Source organism: Vombatus ursinus, unplaced genomic scaffold, assembly GCF_900497805.2.
Source record: "Vombatus ursinus unplaced genomic scaffold, bare-nosed wombat genome assembly UNPS02010394.1, whole genome shotgun sequence".
In the NCBI taxonomy this organism is placed as follows: Eukaryota; Metazoa; Chordata; class Mammalia; order Diprotodontia; family Vombatidae; genus Vombatus; species Vombatus ursinus.
In genome coordinates this window covers 9367429-9388878 of record NW_020950172.1, presented here as the reverse complement: position 1 = coordinate 9388878, position 21450 = coordinate 9367429, and the positions used below count along the sequence as shown (strand labels likewise).

General features: G+C 49.9%; 1 protein-coding gene across 2 annotated transcripts in view; it reads right to left on the bottom strand.

The window, feature by feature from the left end:
- Positions 1–21450, bottom strand: part of LOC114037406 (NADH-cytochrome b5 reductase 3) — a 37408-nt gene that overhangs the window by 4271 nt on the left and 11687 nt on the right. For both annotated transcript variants that reach the window (XM_027854255.1, XM_027854256.1), the window contains exons 2-7: positions 18685–18816; positions 11416–11488; positions 10025–10131; positions 8174–8303; positions 3959–4042; positions 3349–3434 (exon numbers count right to left, since the gene is read on the bottom strand). In XM_027854255.1, the coding sequence (XP_027710056.1) occupies positions 3349–3434; positions 3959–4042; positions 8174–8303; positions 10025–10131; positions 11416–11488; positions 18685–18816 (612 nt within the window). The remainder of the gene's footprint in view (positions 1–3348; positions 3435–3958; positions 4043–8173; positions 8304–10024; positions 10132–11415; positions 11489–18684; positions 18817–21450) is intronic.

Genomic DNA, 21450 nt, shown 5'->3' with positions numbered 1-21450 from the left:
CCCTTTCAACCTCTCCCCGGATGCTCCTCTTCCTCTCCTCAGGCCAGGCCTACCTGCAAGCCTTCAGGGAGGGAGCAGAGTCACGCAATCACAGGCTTACAGCCAGAAGGGACCCTAGAGGTCATGAATCTATCCCCCCCCAATTTTACAGAGGAGGAAAAAGGCACAAAGGTAAAGGGATTTGCCCAAGGTCACACAGATCATATATGTCAAAGGCAGGATTTCAAATCCAGGTCTCCCCGCCTCAAAGTCAGCATTCTGTCCCCCATGCAACATTGCCTTTACTTTACAGATGGGGAGAGTGAGGCCCAAGCAGAGGCAGTAGGTGCCTGCCCCAGGGCACCCAGCAGCCGGGAAAGAAGCTAGGTCCCTGGTGCCCAGTCTAGGGCACCGCGTGGCTGACGGTACGTCCAGGAGCCCGGGCAGTCCGAGGGAGTTCTCAGTGGAAGCTGACCCATGTTGCGTGCATTCTAAAGGGACAAAGCTCCCATGTCTCCGTGGTGCAGTATGAGTGGGTAAGAGAAGGCTTTATCCTTGGGCTGAAAGAAGACTTTGTTTGGGGCTGTCCTGGGGCCTCAGGCCGCAAGGGGCCGAGGACAGATGTCAACCACGAATTTGAATACCAGAATCCCAGGGGATGAAGCATTTATTCTGGTGTAAGCTTGAAAAAAACCTCTGCTCAACATACCCAACAAGAGGTCAAACAGGCTTTGCCTGAAGACCTCAGTGCTGGGGACCTCACTACCTCCCAAAGCAGCCCATTCTATCGTCGGACAGCTCCCACAGAGAGTGGGAGCTCTGAGGGCAGTATCTGTTGATGATGAGGTCAGGACCCAGACTGAAGGGCTGAGAAGAGGGCAAAAGGAGAGGATGTCAGTGTAGACAGCTGAGTCGTGGAGTTTGGCTGAGAAAAGGAGGAAGGAGACAGGAGAGGGAGAGGGATGAGAGTGTGGACTGAGGGAGGAACAGAAGTTTGGAATCATCCTGGGAGGAGCAAAAAGGCCATCTGCAAGGAGGGCCCAGGTGAAGCTAGATGGCAAGGACTGACAGTGTCCCATCATCATGGCTGCGTGACTTTCTCAGGCTCTACTCAGTAACAGGAAGGAAGGAAGGAAGGAAGGAAGGGAGGGAGGAAGGAAGGGAGAGAGGAAAGAATTGAGAAAGGATAGAGATAGGTCCTCCTTTATCACATCAGAGAACAGAGGAAGGGACCTCAGTGGGAGTATGGTTTTTATCTCTTGCTCTAGCCTTCTTTTGCATAAACAGAGAAAGAAAGAAAGAATCTGGCCTGAGTTTTGGGGTCACCATGGCAACCTCTCTGGTCCAGCCGCCACAGTCTGGAATGTGGTTTCACAATGAATAAGTAACCCGGAACAATACAGGTTTTTCTTCAGGCAGCCTGGGTGGTGTCACCCACAAGAAAACTAAACAAAAGCTGAACAAAAGTCTTTCCTTGAGGGAGCCCATACCCTGGGAGTCAAAGCTAACCGGGACCTTTGAGATCATTCATGGCCTGTGGGGAGAGTGGGTGGGAAAACTGAGGCATAGCCTTGCCCTCGTACAGAGGGTCACAGAGCTGGGAGGTGGGATTTGAACCCAAGGTCCTTTTAGCTCTCTTGGTCATAGGCTCACAACTTTAGATGGTGGGGGCCATTCTAGTGCACCCCTCCCACTTTACAGAGGAGGAAACTGAGGCCCAGAGCAGTTCCGTGGTTCGCCTGTGGTCGCACAGCCAATTCGTGTCAAAGGGGAGATTGGACGCCAGATCTTCTGACTGTAAGCCCAGCAGCGTCTCCACCACCACACCTCCCCTCCTGGGGCCTCTGCCCGGCCATTCAGACTCTGAGGCACCGCAGTCCTCCATGCCCGACGCGTGAAGCCCTCTGGAGGGCCCTGCTCTTAACCAAAGCTCCAGTGAGAGCCTCCCTCCGAGGCTTCCCGTCCCCCTCTGAGATGCTGTGGGTCACTGGTCATGGAATGAAGGGATCACAGAGACCATTCACAAGCACCCCCAGGCCCAGGGTCTGCAGAGGGGCTCAGGCCACAGATAAAGGCCTAAGAGAATCGGAGCCAATGGGAGCCTGAGAAGCCCCGGGGATTATCCCACAGATGAGAGTAGCTAGAAAAAAGCAAAAGCAAAAAAATCCATGGTATGTCATTTGTAAATAAGGGCGAACATCCCCAGAAAGGCTCCGACTGAAGAATGGGGCCGGGAGCTGGCTTGGGCGCCCGAGAGAGAGAGAGAGAGAGAGAGAGAGAGAGAGAGAGAGAGAGAGAGAGTGAGAACAAGGGAGGAAGAAGAGAAACGGGGGATGTCCCTGAAACAGGGATCGTGGGGGCCCTTAGCAGTCATCGATCAATGGGGCAGCTAGGTGGCACAGTGGACAGAGCACCGGCCTTGGAATCAGGAGGACCTGAGTTCAAATACGGCCTCAGACCAGACACTTGACACTTTCTAGCTGTGTGACCCTGGGCAAGTCACTTAACCCCAATTGCCTTAAAAAAAAAAAAAAAAGAAGTCATCAATCATACAGAAGGCCCCGCTAGAGGGCACAGAGCGGAGGCCCAGAATCAGGAAGACATCTTCCCGAGTTCAGATCTGGCCTCAGACACTTACAAGCTGTGTGACCCTGGACAAGTCACTTTGCCCTGTTTGCCTCAGTTTCCTCATCTGTAAAATGAGCTGGAGAAGAAAGCGGCAAACCACTCCAGTATCTCTGCCAAGAAAACCCCAAATGGGGCCACAAAGAGTTGGACGTGACTGAAACAACTGAACATCATACAGAATGGGAAACTGAGGCCCCAGGAGCAGAAGTGACTTGCCCAAGGTCATTGATAGGATCCCAGATCCAGAACCGGAAGGGACCTTCAGGCAAGAAGTCCCTTAACTGCTCTGAGCCTCAGTTTCCTCATCTGTAAAATGCAGATAACAGGAGGGGAGGGAGAGGGGCCAGCAGGGCTGAGGCCTCGTAGAAGACATTCACTGAGTTGGCGAATTCTCAAGCCTTAGAGGTCCCATGGGGCTGTTGTCAGAGGGTCCCCAAACTTGTCTCTCCCCACAAGCATTTATTAAGCATCAGGCCCGGGGCAGGCGCAGGGGATGCCAAGACCTTCCCTTGGCCGAGCTGCCCTCAAGAAGCGTCCGTTCTGCTGGGGGCGCGGAGACCACGCCCTGCAAGAGTAGATCCCGGCAGCTTTGTGAGATCACAGGAGGCTTCCCCAGGACGGGCCGAGCCGAGCCAAGAGGGGAGGCCGGGAGGCCCAGGCCGAGGGCCAGCCCGGAAGCATTGGAGCCGACCTGTGCCCTCGGGCTAGGGCATATCCGGAGACCCAGGGGCCAGGACTGACCTGATTGGCAAAGAGCAGGTGGCAGACGGTGTGGTCGTCGGGGTCCTTCATGATGGCGCGTATTAACTGCAGCATCGGGGTGATGCCTGGAAGAAAACATGTGTGGGCGTGTGCACACGTGTGTGCGTATGTGTATGCACCCCCAACCCCCCAGCTTTGGGCTGGGGCAGGGGGGACAGGCATAAACGAACCCCACATCCAGCCAAGAGCGTGTGTGAGGCAGAGCCGGGACAGCCGGAGTCCACAGGCCCTGACCGAGGACCTGGGGTCGGGCCGTTGGACGAGCAGGAGGGGAACAGTTCTAGAGCATTAGCAGGAGAATCCCTGTGAGCCCAGGGGACGTCCTTGCCAACTGTTTAGAAGTTGCCAGCAACCTCTACCTGCTCTTACTTTCTTGGGCTGCTTCTCACAACCTTGGGGCCTGCCTTTAAGGCTGTCGGACATTTTTATCAAAGGGACTGTTTATCTAAACTGCCAGGCTCTGAGCGATCCACCGTGGCAGCTGGGGAGGGCCTTGACCCGCGGGGGTCCCCAGGGAGCCCAGGTTCCAAGCTGAAGCAGGCGGGGTGGCGAGTGGAGCGCACAGCCCCAAAGATCCCTCCTCACCTACCTGTCCCTCCTGCGATCATGCCCAGCGATTTCACCACCTTAATGGCAGGCTCCGACTTCTTGTCGGGACGGATGGCAAACTTCCCTGGAAGAGAGACCATTACGTGGAGCAAAGTGGGACCCAGGAGCTTTGAAAACATGCCTCCTACACGGGGGGCAGATGCGGAAACTACCAAAGCAGCCGTGTGAAAAACCGGAGCCGGGGCCAGGACGTGGGCTGTCATTACCCCAGCCTCCACGTCTAACACCCGGAGAGCCAAAGGGATTGCCCCAGCTCATCCACCCAGAAAGGAGCCCAGAGAAGATGGAAATTCAGGCCCCTGAAAGGGCTTGTTCGCCCACGTCCCAGGTAAAGGCCGGACAGAAGGCACTTGATGATTACTACAGAAACCTGCAAGAAGGCTAGGGTCTTGTTTGGATGAATAATTCACCTTTTCTGAATTAAAAGTGAACCTGAAGCAGGCATAATTATAATAATCAGGATGACTGGCCTTGAAGGACAGGTGAAAAAATGCGCTTTACACCATAGAATCACATGGCAAAGATTACAAGCTTTGCCCAGGTGGGATTTACACCCAAAATGCGGGGTTGCTGCAATCTCAGGAAAACTAGAAACATATTAAAAACAAAAATCAGGTGATACGGTCCGCTTTGTTGTTGTTCATCGGGTTCCGTTGTATCTGATTCTTTGTGACCCCATTTGGAGATTTTTGGGTTGAGATACTAGAGCGATTTCCTTCTCCAGCTCGTTTTACAGATGAGGACTGGGGCAAACAGGCACGGGACTTGCCCAGGGTCACACAGCTAGTAAGTATCTGAGGATGGATTTGGACCCAGGATAATGAGTCTTCCTGATTCTAAGCGCAATGCTCTATGCGCTATGGAGCCACCTTGCCGCCCGATTTTATCAATAGATACAGAGAAAATTTTCAACAAAATCTAACACCCATTCCTATTGAAAAAAACCTAGAAACAAACAAACAAAAAAAAAAGGAAGAAAGAAAGAAAGAAAAAACCTAGAAACCATAGGAATAAATGTCCATGTCCTTGATATGCAAAGTAGAACCTATCTGATAGCAAGAGCCAGTCTCATCTGTCATGGGGGTAAACTAGAGACTCCCCCATAAGATCAGGGGGAAACAGGATGGCCGTTGTCAACACTCCCACCAGCCACAGTGCCAGAAAATCTAAGTGTAGCAATAAGGCAAGAAAAAGAAATGGAAGGAATAAGCAGAATCAGAGAGGAAACAAAATGACCGATTTTGGCCGAGGACGTCACGGTCTGAAAGTGTTATCTGCAGAACTAACTGAAACAATGAACTGCTTTGGTAAAGCTGTAGGGTGCAAAGCAAACCCACATAAATCATCCACATTTCTGCATATTCCACATATTCCACAAAATCCAGCAGGAAGAGAAAGGATGAGAAATTCCATTTAAAATAACTATAGTAAATATAAAATGTTTACTCACAAACACAGGAACCATAGAAGTACAATTATGACTCTTTACACCAATAAAGGCAGAGCTAAATAACTAGAAAGATATCACTTGCTCATGGATGGACCAAACCAATAGAATAAAAATGACATATCACCTAGATTATTTTATTTATTCATATCAATCAAATGACTGAGGGATAACTTTACGGAGCTGGTAGAAATATAAACAAAATTCATCTGAAGGAACAAAAGATCAAGAATCTCAAGGAAAATTAATTTTAAAAAGTGGGAAGCAGTAACAGCCACATTGTGTGATGACTAACTTTGATAGACTTAGCTCCTCTCAGCAATGCAAGGATCTAAGACATCTCCAAAAGTCTCCTGATGGAAAATGGTATCCACATCCAGAGAAAGAACTATGGAGTCTGAATGCAGATAGAAGCATACTATTTGCTCTTTTTTTTTCCTTCTGTTTTGTTTTGTTTCTTCTCTCTTGTGGTTCCTCCTATTGGTTCTAATTCTTCTTTACAACATGACCAATGTGAAATATGTTTAATAGGAATGTATTTGTAGAGCCAAATCAGATTGATCGCCATCATGGGGAGGGAGAGAAAATTTAAAACTCGAAAGCTTATGGAAATGAATGTTGAAAACTAAAAAATTAATTAATAAAAAAAGAGGTTCATCACTTTTTAGGATATTTGTGATTTTCAGTAAATAAATAGTTATGACTTTCAGTTTAAAAAAAGTGGGAAGGAAGGGAGACTAACAGTACCAGATGTACAATTACAAAAATAATTAGGTAGTGCTTAAATAAAGAGGTTGATCAGCAGAATATCAGGTAAGAAACATGTAGAAGCAACTGAGCCCAATAACCTAGTGTTTGATAAACCCAAAGATCCAAGTTATTGGGGAAAAAAGTCACTATTTTTCAAAAACTGTTGGGAAAAGTGGAAAGTAGACTGAAAGAAACCAGGTCTAACCTAAACCTCACACCAGGTGCCAAGATAAGTGCCAAATGGATACATGACTTGGACATAAAGGGTGACATTGACAAATTACAAGAGCAAGAAAGAAATTACCTTTTAGACATATGGGTAAGGGAAGCGCTTGTGACCAGTCAAGAGACACTGAGAAGATCACAGTTGGTAAAATGGGCAATTTTGGTTACAGAAAATTCAAAAGTTTGTTGTTTTTTTAACAAACAAAATCAATGCAGCTAAAATGAGAAGATAAGCAGGCAAATGAGGAAAATATTGACAGCAAGTTTTTCTGAAAAAAAGATCTCGTCTAAGATATACAGGGAACTGATTCAAACTTATAAGAAAGGTGCCATTCACCGAAAAAATCTTAGAGTGTCAACTACAAAACTAATTGAAACAATTAACAACTTTAGCAAAACTGAGGGACATAAAATAAAGCCACCTAAATCATCAGCATTTCTATATCTTGCCAATAAAATCTAACAGGAAGCTGTCAACGGATAAGGACGAGCAGTTTTCATAGGAAGAAATACAAACTGTCACTAGCCATGTAAGAAAAAATTATCTAACTCACTACTAATTAGAGAAATGTAAATTAACAAAACTCTGAGGTCACACCTCATGCCCATCAGATTGTCAAAACTGACAAAAAAGGAAAAAGACAAACGCTGGAGAGGCTGTAGGAAAATAGGTATATTACTGCAATGTTGCTGGAGTTGTGAACTGGTCCAGACATTCTGGAAAGCAATTTGGAACTATACCCAAAAACTATTAAACTGTGTTTGATGTAGGATTGATGCGCTTTTAGGTCTATACCCCAAAGAGACCAAAGCAAGAGGAAAAGGACCCATATGTACAAAAGTATTTATAGCAGCTCTGTTTGCAATGGGAAAGAATTGGAAGCTAAGAAGGTGCCATCAATTGGGGAATAGCTGAACAATTTATAGTATATGAATGTGATGGAATACTATTGTACTATAAGAAGTGATGAGCAGGATGCTTTCAGAAAAACCTGGGAAGACTTACATGAACTGATGCAAAGTGAAGCGAGCAGAACCAAGAAAGAACAATTTATACAATAACAATACTGCAAAGATAAGCAAAGACTTTGAAAGACTTAATAACTCTCATAAACACAATGACCAACCGTAATTACAGAACTGATGATGAAAGGTGCTGCCCACCTCCTGATACAGAGGTGATAGATCCAGAGTGCAGACAGAAGCATGTTTTTTGAGATATGACCAATGGGGAAATTTGTTTGAGCTGGACTATACAATTTATAATAAGGAATTTTGTTTTTCTTGTTTTCCCAATTGCAAGAGAATAAACAGAAGAGTAAGTGGAGTGTCATTTGAAAATAAAAATATTGTGGCCGCTAGGTGGCGCTGCGGATAGAGAATCGGCCCTGGAGTCAGGAGGACCTGAGTTCAAATTCAACTTCAGACACTTGACATTTTCTAGCTGTGTGACCCCAGGCAAGTCACTTAACCCCATCGCCTAGCCAAAAATAAAATAAAATAAAGTAAAAATATTTAAAAGAGAAAGAGAAAATGCACTTTCCTCCTTTCTTTGTGGAAGTGGAGGGTTGTGGATGTGGAACACTGTACATCATGTCACACTCAATCTATACGTTGGTTAGTTTTAATCAACTGCCTTGCTTTTCCTTTGCTTTTTTTATTCATTTTCTGTTACGTTCTTTGTTACTCACTAGGTAGGTAAAAGGGGTAGGATCTCTTTGGAAGTCAAGGTGATGTAAAAACACAAGATGACAAACGCTGAAACCAATTTACCTTTACCATGATAGACCAGCAGTCCACTGGGGCCTCTGAAGTCAATGGTGTCATCAATTTTCATACTCTCCAGGTACTGGGACATCTTCCCGCCAGCAGGAAACTTGGGATTTGTGTCTTTGAAGTAAATCTAGAAAACACCGCCCCAACCACCACCATTTAAGTCAAACCCCAAGACCGACAGCCATCTGTAGTCTGGGCCAGCCCCTCCTTCTGGGGGCGCCTCCCAAACTGGGGGCTTCGAGCTATCTCCTGGCTGCCCTGGGCCTCCCAGCAGGGCCATCCTTTTCATTCATCAGCCCTGACCCTCATCTTCCCCTCACCACCACCACCCTGAGTCCTCAAGGAGCAGTCCTATTGGAAAACAACCTGACCACTTAAGGAATAGTAACATAGAAATGATTGATAACAATTTAATAGATTCCAGCTCGCTGAATGTCAGAGCTGGGAGGGACCTTAGCAATAAAGTCACCCCTTTCGTTCTGTGGGTGAGGAATCACAAGATCCTAGGCATGGAGCTGGAAGGGGCCTCAGAGCCCATGTAGGTCCAACATTTCACAGATGGGTAAACTGAGGCACAGAGAGGGGACTGTGACCCAGGGTCACTTAAGCAGTAAGTATTCGAGGTAAGAGTCGAACCCAGGTCTTTTGCTTACAGGGTCAATGCGCTTCCCATCATTAAGGCCCAGAGAAGACAGTCACTTACTCAAGGTCACATAGCAACATTAGGCGCCCCAAGGACGCTTGTATCTAAAATTCTAAGTCCCCCCCCAGGAAGTGCGTACCTCACGTTGAAATTTCAGACCCTTTGGCAGGCTGGCGAGGGAATAAGGAAGAAAGAGAAGAGAGAGAGCCCTGAATGCAGTGTCTGAGAAGCTAGGCTTGAACCCCACTCGGCTAGTCACGTGATTCTATGGGCAGTCACTTCATCTAAGGCTCATTGGCCTGGATGGTCTCTAAGGTTCGTTCCAGCCCTGAGTCATAAAGTCCCAGGAAAGGGTCTCTGGCGGGGGTTGGAGGGGCATTCTGGTTGCCTCACCTGCCCAGGAAGGAGGTAAGGGTCCTTGCTTGGGCCACCTAACCACTGTGGCTCCAGTATTCTCTCCAAACCCCTAGGACTCCATCCCCCTCACACCACCGCCTGATGCCCTGGGATAATCCACGCTATATGGCCAGAGGGCCCAGCCTCACCTCTCCCTCTCCACCTCCGTTGGACCTTAGGGCCAATGTGAACCTCATCAGCTCCTGTAGATTTAATGACCATCTCTATCCTGCTGCCCTCACCTCTCCTATACGCTAGTCTCACATCTCCAGCTGTCTACTGGACATCAAAAACGGGATGTCCACCAGGCACTTTAAACTCAACATGTTCATTATCACCCCCCAGCCCCTCACCCACCAAGTCCTCCTCTCTTCCTGGTTTTCCTATCACTATCAAGGGCACCACCAGTCCCCAAGTCCTCCAGGCTCATAGCCTTCCGTTTCATTCTCACTTCTCTCTCCCACCCCACAGATCCATATTTTACCTTTGCAATATCTCTCAACACCTCTTGGCCACCATGATGCCTCCCAAAGGCTTTGAGGGACCACAGTAATCTGTAAGCCCCTGGCCAAGGGAGCCGTGTGGGGAGTAGGGGACGGAGATGGAAATTCAGCAGATTCTGAAGCATGTGGTTTGCTATTTACAAGGTGATGGCTGGATCTCATTAACTAGAAGTTAGACAGGGGGCTCTAGTCCCATGATGGAAAAAGAAAAGTAATGAAGGACGGCTCCTTGATGGCGCAGAAGAAATGCCCAGTCCTCTCCAATGCCAGCCCAAGCCCCTGGCACCTTGGGGGAGGGGGGCTCACCTTGATAACCAGATCCACGAAGCCCTTGTCGTCGTCACTGGACACTGGGGTGTAGGGCCGGATGACCAGGTTCCCATCAATCCGGGCTGAGAGGTAAATGTGCTGACCTGAGGGAGGATGGAACAGGAGGCCGGGGCTTCAGGGTGGCTCTCTAGGGTAAGAATTCCTCCCTCTCTTTGTGCCGTGGCCGCCCTTGGCCAATCGGCCTGGGGAAGCCCGTGGCGGCCCGGGTCAGAACCATGGGGTGAAATCTGTTGTGTTTGCTCAGTCGTGGCCCCATTTGGGGTTTTCTTGGCATAGATACTGGGGTGGTATGCCATGTTGTGAAATGCATCGCATTCACAAAGCCCGCAGGTCACAAAAGAAACCGATTAGATCGGAATATGGCAATTAGAGAGTGAAAGCTTGAAGAGATCAGAGTAAGAAGCCTTGACTGATGAGGAGAAAGAAGAAGAGGAAGAGGAGGAAGCTGGAGGCGGCGGGGGTGGCGGCGGGGGTGGCGGCGGCAGCAGGGGGAGCTCGCCCCCACCCCCAGCAGTCGCGGCCCCGTGGTTGACACCCAGTCATCAGCGCCCTTGAATGCCAGGGCACGACATTGGAGTCCCCAGGCCGGACATTCATGCTTGGCCTTCAGACTGGGTCACCAGGAGCTCACGCGGAGATGGCGCCCCCCACTTTTTTCCCTTCTATTACATATATGAAAATGCCCATTTGATTTGGCATTTGCATTCAGCCTAAACACAAGTTAAATTTTAAAAACAAGTTCCCAGCCTCAGAGGAGGGGCTGTCTCCCCTTCTTTGGCCAGGACAGCTGAGGAGGCCTGCCTGCCCTGTCCTACTCCAGGATGGGGGGGTTAGTTTGGTTGAACTGCCTTTATTTTCCTTTTCTTTCTTACTTTGGATCACAAAGGGTGGAATTCTGGATAGGGCAGAGAAGGAACATATATCCATCCATCTATTCCCACATGTATATATGGGACCTTTATGCATATATACAAAAATGTATACCACACACACACACACACACACACACACACACACACACGAGGAGAGATAATGCCAAACTAAAAGATCTCTATAAAAATTAAACTAAAACGAAAGGAAGAATGTTTGTGACCAAGAGAGTTCCCAGCCTCACTGACCACCTATGGTGAGGACACTGGGTGTTCACGAGAATCTGTCCAGGGACCAAACTGGCCACACAGAAAGCGCAAGAGGATGATGAGGGAGGCTGGGAGCCGCTCAGCTCAGACCCCTGCCCTGCAAGCTCCCAGAAGACGCTCCCCCCACTTCCCCCCCATCCCTGCCCCCGGGGCCCAAGCATCGCCCCAAGAGGGCAAGGCTTCCTGTCAGACTCCCCATGGGAGCCCAAGGTTAGGAACAGGACTCACCGACGGGGAGGCCCAACACGTGCTGTGGAGATGGGAGGGCAAACCGGAACCTCCGTGTGTCATGGGTGATGCTCTGGGGGGGAGAAAAAAACGACGTTCTAATCAACCACAGTCAGACCAGCGAGGCACGAAGGTTCTTGAGGACTGGCCTTACAGCCAGGAAGACCTGGGTTCAAGTTCCACCTCTGACACATACTGGTTGTGGGACCCTGGGGCAAGTCACTTAAACTCTCCGTGCCCCAAACAATCCAGAGAAGGTGCTGACTGGCATTAGGAGGGGAGCGTCCTCACCTGAGACCTCACTGGTCCCATGCCCACCCCCTCATTTCTGAAGCATCTCAAGGCACTTTCTTTACAACAACTCTTTGGAATACATCACCCTACGAAAGTTATACACAAGAAGAAACCAAAGCTAAGAGAGTTAAAGGTCACACAGCTAATGAGTATCAGGGCAGGATTCGCACCCAGATCTTCTGCCTCCTAGTTCAGAACTCTTTCCTGTATTCAATGTGTAGCCTCCATGAAAAAGTCTGGGAAAGTCCCAGGGTCGTCACTCTTGAAGAGGGACTTGGGGCTGCCCGGCTGCCAGGGCCTCCCTTCCCTTTGTGAACCGGATGGACATCCCCATCTGTCCATCTGGCTCTCCTGCACTAGTTAACTCTTTCAGGAAGCCCTCGGTGTGGAGCACAGGGATAGGGCTTGGCCTCAAGACCTGAGCTGAACGCCCTTCCTGTCCTCAGACGCCTATTAGCTCTATCGCCTTGGACCAGTCCCCTCTTGCATCTCCTCTTCTGATCCTTTCCAGCCGCCTGAGCCTCTCACCCTCTCGGCACCATCCCCACACTCGTCCTTCCCTGGACCCTAGTCTCTGCCTCCCCTCCCTGAGCAGGTCAGGAACCCCTCGAAACAGGGAATTTTGCTCACAGAGGGCAGACTGAGTCAGACCAGGAATCCCTCATGCCATGAGCCCGATGATCTGCCCCCCAGCTTCTGCTTGAAAGCTGTCTGGTCCTGGGGCCGAGGGACCCTCCCCTCCCACCCGTGGCCCCCTCTACTTCTAGACAACATAATCGTTAGGAAGCTCATGGGAGCCTTCAATGGAGCTGGGACCTAGTTCCACGACTTCTCCCCCACTCCTGATTCTGCCCTCCGGGCCAAGCAGACTGGGCCAGGGCAGCCAGGTGGCCCTGGAGCCAGGAAGCTGAGGCTGAGTCGTTTCTGTCATTTCTGGGTCTCTGTGACCCCAGCTGGGGTTTTCTTGGCAAAGATACTGGAGTGGTCTGCCATGTCTTTCTCTAGGAGTCAGGAAGACCTGAGTTCTAATCCAGCCTCAGATACTCACTAGCTGTGTGACCCTGGACAAGTCACTTCACTCTGTTGGCCTCAGTTTCCTCATCTGTAAAATGAGCTGGAGAAAGACATGGCAAACCACGCCAGTATCTTTGCCAAGAAAGCCCCAAATGGGGTCATAGAGAGTCAGACACGACTGAAAAACATCTTGAAGATGGCGGCTAACCTGCCTGGCTCCCCCCTCCCACCAAGGCTCCTCAACAGGACGACCTTTCTCAGGCCTCTCAAATGACCTGAAACACTGTAGCTCCCAAGGGGAGGGATTGTTTGACTTTCAACGTTGCCCAGCAGAGCCAGGCCCAAGGTAGGCTTTTGTTGCTAGGTCCTCCCGTGACGGCCCTGCTCCCTCCTGGCCTCCCCAGCTGCACTCGGAGCTTGACCGTGCCCTGCCTTACAGGAGGCGTCCAGTACTGACCCCACTGCCCCATAGGAGGCAGATGGGGCAAAGCCCAGGGCACTCTCACCTTTGTGTCTCTTAAACGCATTCTCAGCTGACGGGCTTCTCTGCTTTGTTTGGGGTGTTTGTTACCACGGCCCTTTTGTAGGCACCTAAGCTGGCAGCCCACAGAAACACCCCCTCCTATCCCTCCTATCCTTCCATGGCTGAATGGCCCTTATTCCACGTGACCCAGCTGGGCTTGAGTTGGGGTGGACGGGAAGCCCCATCTCTCTGGCCAGCGGCTGCTCCCCACCTGTAACCAATGGCCATCCCAGCGCCCCAGGTCCTGGTGGGGATTGTAGCAGGGAGGACCAGAGCTACATTCAGAAAGGGCCCAGACCAGAGCCCGGCAGACTGGGGCTGGAAAGCCCAGTTAGGATTAGGTGAGGGAACTGAGGCGCAGCCTGGAAAGAAGTCTCCAATGGGGGCCAAAAGGCATTCACTGTCCTTAAGGACTATAGTTTGCCTGGGACCCCGGGGCACAGAATTATGGGGACACTCAATGTAATGAAAAACCTAAGAATCAGGGTTCTTCATGTATAAAATTGCTTACTGTTTCAGGGAGGGGGGAGGGAGAGAGGAAACGTGGAAATCAAAATTTTAAAAATGAATGTTAAAAATTGTCTTTACGTGTACATGGGGGGAAAATAAAATATTACTAAAAAAAAGAGGTTCTTCAGAGGTGGAACCAGCTGCTTTGAGAGGTAGTGAGATCCCCAATGCTAAAAGGTCTTTCAGCAGAGGCTTCTTACCAGGAATGACAGAGAGGATTTCCTGTTCGGGCAAAGGTAGACTAGAGACCCTGTGAGCTATCTCACAAACCTGAATCGTGTCCTCCCAGGCATGTCTGGGAGAGAAAAGCCCAGAGCCAATGGGGTCCCATTCTCCTCACAAACGTGTAGGGACAGAGGACTGTGGCAGGGCAGGAAGCTCGGCCCAGTTCTAATTCAATCACATCCCCCCCTCAGAAACAATCCCTAGCTCCCTATTAACCTGATGAACAAAACATCCAAATTCATTGAGCCAGAATTCCAGGAATTCTGCTCTGCCCCAAGCTTCCCTTTCCAACTCAACTCCTCCTCCTACTGAGCTCCACCATTACTGTCAGTGGGCGGGTGGCTAGGCCACCTGGACTTTCTGGGCCTCAGTTTCCTCATCTGTAGAATGGCCCTTCCAGATCGAGATTAGGGATCTACCTGCGTGACCCTGGGCAAGTCACTTAAAATCTCATGTTTCATTTTCTTCATGGTTTTGGAAGGCTTGGAAAGCTTCCTGAGGCTTCCTATGCTCCACCGTTTTCATACTTGACATAACCATCATCCCAGGACAAAGTGACTCAGGATGTTTGGTGAGCGGCCAGACACTCCTAAGAAGTCTGGATGCTGAGGGTAGGGCCAGAGCCTGGATTATCTAACCACAGGCATGGTGTGGAGGTGGCTTGGGAAGGAGCTACTCTGTGCTCTACCCATCTTGGAAAAGAGAAGGAAGGAATCACAAAATATCAGAGCTGGGAGGGGCCTGAGAACAGGGGATGTCAGAAGTGGGAAGGCCCTGAGAACAGGGGATGTCAGAGCTAGAAGGGGCCTAAGAACAAGGGAATGTCAGGCCAATTTTGGAACCCTCCAAATTCTGGAGAACCAGGCAAAGGCCTCCAGAGTTTGCCAGTAACTCATCTTTGGGGAATTTCTGGGAGAACATGGACAGAAAACCCAGAGGCCAAGCAGGCCAGGATGGGTTGCAATCTACGCTGGTGGAAGGACTATACCCCTACAGATGAGATCCCAGAAAGATCCAAAAGAGAGGAGAAGGGGAGGAAATAAGGATTTACTAAATTCTCACTAGTGCCAAGCACCGCTAAGCGCTTTACGATGAGATAATAATGTCATTGGATCCTCACAATAACCCTGGGAATCGGGTGCTATTATTATCCTCATTTTACAGATGAGGAAACTGAGGCAGGCAGGAGTGAAGTGACTTGCCCAGGGTCCTACAGCTAGTAAGTGTCTGAGGCTGAACCCAGATCTTGAGACTCCGGGCCCAGTGCTCTGTGCGCTGTGGCACCCCCTAATGGCCTCTAAGCAGCAAAGCAGAGTGGCTCATCAGGACAGGACATCTAGGCTGGGCTGAAGGAGCTGGGGCTGTTTAGACCAGAGAAGAGAAGCCTTAGGGGGACATGAGGGCTGCCTTCCAACATCTGAAGGGCCACCATGTTCTGCTTGGTCCCAGGGGGCAGAGCAGAGAACGGAGGACAGTCCCGGGGAGGCAGATTTGGATTGGGTAAACTGGAAGAACTCCTGACCATCAGAGCTACCTCCAGCAATGGACGGTATGAGGTAGTGAGCTCCCCGTCCCTGGGGCAGTTCAGCAAAGGCTGGATAACAACTCGAGTCTACAAAAAGCCCGTGGTCACAGGGCTGTAAGAGACTTCTCTCAGGGTGTTGCATATTTCCACACATATAAACCTCTTCACCTCTGACTGTCTCAGTCTCCTCATCTGTAAAATGGGATGACCATGCCTCACAGGGATAAATGTAAGCTACACTTATGAGGGTTCTTGACTCCACCAGTACAAGACGGGGGAGGCGCATCCCCACGATATAGCCATGCTGAAGAAACTGGGGGGGCTTAGCCGGGAGAATAGGAGACCCAGAGGGTCCGAGAGGCCATCCTTGACTATGTGAAGGGCTGTCCCAGGGAAAGGAACCTGTTTGGCCCCAAGGTCTAACTGGGGTCAATGGGTGGAAATCGCATCCGGCATCAGGCATCAGGACAAACATTCGGGTAAAGAGAGCAGTCCCAGAGTAAGGTAGTGAGCTCCTTGTCCCCAAAGGCGCTGGAGCAGTCTGGCTGGCCATTGGCCCAGGGCGTGGTAGGGCGGGAGGATTCTGGTTCTTCTAGAGGGTGAGGCCCCGGGCCTCACTCTGCCTGCCTTGCCCTACTTTGCAGGGCCCTGTGAGGTGTGTCAGGGTTGGTGAAAGTAAACACTGGGTCGCCTCAGGGAACTCTACCTGGCCAGGCCCTGGGAGCCATGAAGTCATCCAGGGGAAGAAAGGACGACAGAGGAAAAGTCTGCAGGGCTGGCTTTCCAGTGACTCAACTCTTGTTTTCAAAGGGGAAGGGGAGGAAGAGGATTTTTAATGGGTGTGTGGGTCGGCCTCCGTCCTTCCTGTTTGTGTGGAACGTCTAAGCCTGATCCAGAAAAAGTCACCCTGGTTCCCCAGCCCGGAGCCCCGGTGCAGATGGAACAAGGGCTGAACCCGGGCCTGGACTGGGCGGCGCAGTGGACGGAGTGTTGGCCTTGGAGTCAGGAAGCCCAGAGTTCAAATTTGGCCTCGGACACTTAAGCCGTGCTACCCTGGTGAGTCACTTGGCTGCTCCCTGCCTCAGTTTCCTCATCTGTAAAATGAGGATAATAATATCTACTCCCCAGGGTTAGAAGGAAAGAATGTGGTTTGCAAACCTTAAAAGTTCTATAGGAATGGGAGCTATAATTATCATGCTTGTCAGGGGATCACGGAGAGTGCTGTGTAAATGCTGTCATTATGAATATTATCATCGCTATTATCAGCTCAGAGGGAGGCGCACACGGGAAGCCTAACCCCACACTGAGCATCTTGGTTTCTTTTCAGGCCAAAGACAGGGCTCTGAACTAAGTCAGGGACCCGGGCTCTGGTCCCAGATCTGCTCCTTCAATCAATCAATCAACCCATATGAATGTGCCTACCTTGTGCCAGGCCCTGGGGATGCAGGCACAGAGAATAAGACAATCCTTACCTTATTCCTGTTGGCAAAAAGAGGGGGGTTGGGTTGAATTGGAATCATAGGAGTCAGAAGGGGCCTAAACAGTCTTCTCATCAGCCTTCTACCTCATACAGGAATGCCTGCTAAGCCTCTCCCTGCTAGATAATCATCTGACCTTTGCCTGAATGCCTACAGTGATGAGGGCAGGGGGAGGCAGGGGAGCTCATCACTACTGGGGCAACTCCTTCCCAATTAGAACCTCCCCAAAGTCAAAATTATTCCTTATGCTGACCTGAAATCTTTCTTTTTTTGCTTTCACCCACCAATCCTTGTTTCTCCTTCTGGGACCCCATAATTAAGTATAACCCATCGAGGCTGCCTCTCAGACCCTGGGTCCTATCTTTGCCACTTACATCCTGTGTGCCCTTGTCTCTTCTGCCCTCTAGCTAGGCCTCAGTCTCCCTTTCTGTAAACTGAGGGCCTCGGAGGCCCCTTCCCCCTTCACTCCCTTCTTTCCATAGATTCTCTCTTCTGTGCTTAACATTCTTTGCTCATTCAGCTGTTTCTCTTAGGAAGTACCTCCTAAAGGCTCAGCCAGGCCGGATGTGCCCCAGGGCTACAGTCTGGGAACAGTCTCTGACTTCTCAGGTTTAGTCTTCCACAGTCTGTCCCTTAATTGTGTTCCGTTCTCCGGTCTAGGACGCCCTCCTTTCTGCTCTGCCCTTTCTCTGGAATCCCTCGTAGGCTCTCTAAGTTACTGAGCTAAGCATACATTTTGACCCAACAATGCTAAGTCTCTGCCCCAAAGAGATCAAAGAAAGAAGATAAAGGCCCCACATAATACAGAAATACTGATAGCAGCTCTTTTTGGGGTGGCAAAGAAATAGAAAGTGAGGGGATGCCCATCGGTTGGGGAATAGCTGGACCAGCTGTGGTACGTGAAGGTGATGGAATACTATTGTGCTGTAAGAAATGAGGAAGGGGGTGGTTTCGGAGAACCCGCGAAAACGTGTCTGAACTGATGCAAAATGAGGTGAGCAGAGCCAGGAGAACAATTTATACAATAAGACACAGCAGAAACAAGCAACGGTGAAAGCCGTGAGGATTACTGATCGACACAATGACTCATCGTGATGAAGCCCGCTGCCCACCTCCCGACAGAGAAGGGGCGACCTCAAGGTGAATACTCAGACACAGATCCTGGCTGATGCAGCATAGGCTGCTGCTTTTCTTTTTTTCTCCTTGCACAGGGAGGGGAAGAGGGGAAGAAGAGTTTGTAGAGAAAGAAGATTAATTTTTATTAATTAAAAAAAGAAAGATGTAAAATAAAAGTGAAAAAAAATGAAATGTATAGAAGAATCCTATTACTTTCTGCATTGAGTAGCTTTTCTGATTTTTCTTCAAAGCCCCTCTAGGCCCAGGGTAGGAGCTACTCAGCCCTCCAGGGGTGCATGGGATGGATGCGTATTCCAGAGGTCTGTACCTAGTTAGAGCTCAGTAGACATTATCTACCGGTGATGGGACCTGGGACCTGGGACCTGGGACCTGGGACCTGGGACCTGGGATCTGGGATCCAGAGGCAGAGGGGACACAGCGCCCCACCCAGTCCAACCAGGAAGGGGCTCTGACTTTCCCTCTGACTTTCCAGCACAGTGCCCTTGCTCAAAAGCCCCCAGGAAGGAGTATCCCCAAGTTGAGAGGTCTCAGCATCCCCACCCAGGCTGGACCCTATCACTCACCTCTTTGTCAATTAGCCTCAACGGGTACTTCACCTCAGGGTTCTCTAGGGTGATGGGGGGAGCCGACTTCCCAAAAAGCTTCATGAAAAGGCTGTAGATGAACCAGACAGGGGATAGCACAAAGCCACCCAGCTGCAAAGAAATGGAAAAAAAAAAAAAAAAAAAGGTCATCACGGGCCCATTGGGAGCCAGGAAGGGCAGAGAAAGTGAGGCATCGGATACTTGTGTTGGTGGGAAAACTTGGTCTCAGTGAGACCCTTCCTTGGCAGCTTCAACGGGCTGTGTTTGTCAGGGAGTGCAGCTGCCCAGCCCTCAAAGGGCCGCCGGAGAGGGAGGGAAACACGGGACCCTGAAGGCCACCGTGAAACTCTTTCATCTTCCAGATGAGAGAATCCTAGGAGAGGAAAGGACTTGTCTAAGGTCATGCAGATGGGGCCAGGACTTGGGTGAGGACAGGTCAGGGCTGGCCCACAGCAAGAGGAGGAGAGCCAAGTTGACCTGACTCACCCCTGAATGACCCCTGGTCAGCCCACGTCCTGTGTGCCCCCCCCAGGCAGACTCACCCTGCCCCTAAACCCTATGTCCTTCCCCAGCCTCAGATAAATGTAAAGGATTCTCCCCCTCCCCTTTACACACACACACACACACACACACACACACACACACACACACACTCACAACCCTGTCTTATTCTTTGTTATAAGGGATGGATCTCTGGGAGGGGAGCAAGGAGGAGTACATTGGGAATATCAGTGATGTAAACACAAGAGATTAATAAACACATATTTAAAGACAATACATGTGAAAAATGTAAAATATTATAATTATCAAGGGGAGTTTCTAAAGCTCTCAAGCCCCTGTTAGCTGTGTGGTGATAGAAGAGAGAGTGCAAGATGCAGTTAGGAAAACCTGGGTTCAAATCCTGCCTCTGGCACTCATTAGCCCTCAGACTCTTAAACTCTCCGAGCCTCAGTTTCTTTATCCATAAATTGGGTCCAATGATATCCCAGCAGCCCCAGGGCTTGTGAGACTCCAATAAAGCTCCTGGGAAAACAACTTTTTAAAAGTGGGCAGCTAGGTGGCACAGTGGATAGAGGCAGGACACTTACTGGCTGTGTGACCCTGGGCGAGTCACTGCACCCTGTTTGCCTCAGTTTCCTCATCTGCAAACGAGCTGGAGAAGGGAAGGGCAAACCGCTCCAGTATCTCAGTCAAGAAAAGCCCAAATGGGGTCACAAAGAGTGAGACATGACTGAACTTAACAGAAATATTTGTTAGAAAGGCTTTTTTGTTTCTTTTAAATAGGAAGAGAAGGTACATTTTTGTTAATTGAAAATAATTATCACTTTAAAAGAATGAAATACTACAGTTTTCCAGAAGAAAACTCCCCCACATGAGGCCCCACGACATCTATGTTTGGAGTGGACGGAAGGCCTGAAAAAAAGGAGGCAGAGCAGGGAGGGCTCCCGAGAGTGGGCCTCCGGAAAGGCCTTGGGGTGGGTCCGAGCTGCCAAAAAAACCCCTCCAGGAAGCCCCCTCCCCCGGGGCTGGCAGAGGGGCAGAGCTGAGCAGGCACCAGCTTCTATCTCCTTCCTCCATCCTCTCGCCCCAGACTCAACCACAAAGCCCGTAGGGTCACGGAGCTGCCGGGCCAGCTCTGAGCCGGGACCCCCTGCCTCCTCCACGAGGCCAACGGGGCTGCCCGGTCAGCTTTTAGGAGGCCCCATCACTCCATAAGCACCGGGGTGGGGGGGGCACACGGCTAAGCCCTGGGGATAGGAAAAGAGGCAAAAGACGGGCCCTGCCCTCAAGAGGCTTGCCGTCTAACTGAGTCCTTCATTACACTGAGCTCAAGCCTGTTTCTCTCTGAGTCTGGATGCAGGGAGTGAGCAAACCCCCCCCCCCATAAAGACATAGACACCTACAACCTACACACACTCTCATACACGCTCATACGTGTACACACTGACACTGACACACACATACACACACGATACACACACTCACAATACACACAACACACACACAATACACACAATACACACACTCACAATACACACACACTCATACACACACACTTACACACTCATACACACACGTGTACATCTGCACACACACACTGACACTCACACATACACACACAATACACACACTCACAATACACACACACTCACACACTCATACACACATACACACTTGTACATCTGCACACACACTGACACTCACACATACACACACAATACACACAACACACACACAATACACACAATACACACAACACATACACACTTGTACATCTGCACACACACTGACACACACATACACACACAACACACACACTCACAATACACACTCACACACTCACAATACACACTCATACACACAAACACACACTTATACATATGCACACACACTGACACACATACACACACACACACACACACTCACACACACACACAGACCCAGCCTAGTCTCCATATCCTAAAGATATGGAGAAACAAAAGAGAAAGGATGGGAGGGGCCCCTGGAGAGACCCAACCCAGGGACAAAAGGGGAGGAGACCAGAAAGAGAAAGTCCTAGGGAGGCTGCCCCCAAAGGAAGGAAAACAAACAAACAAAACCATACCTGAGGCAGGAGACCACCCAGCATAGGGAGAAACAAGGCTGCATCCCTCCTAAGATATCCTGGGGTTGCGGCTTAGGATGGTAACATTAATAGTAATAATGTTTAAATAGCGCTTTACAAATATCACATCCTTTGATCCT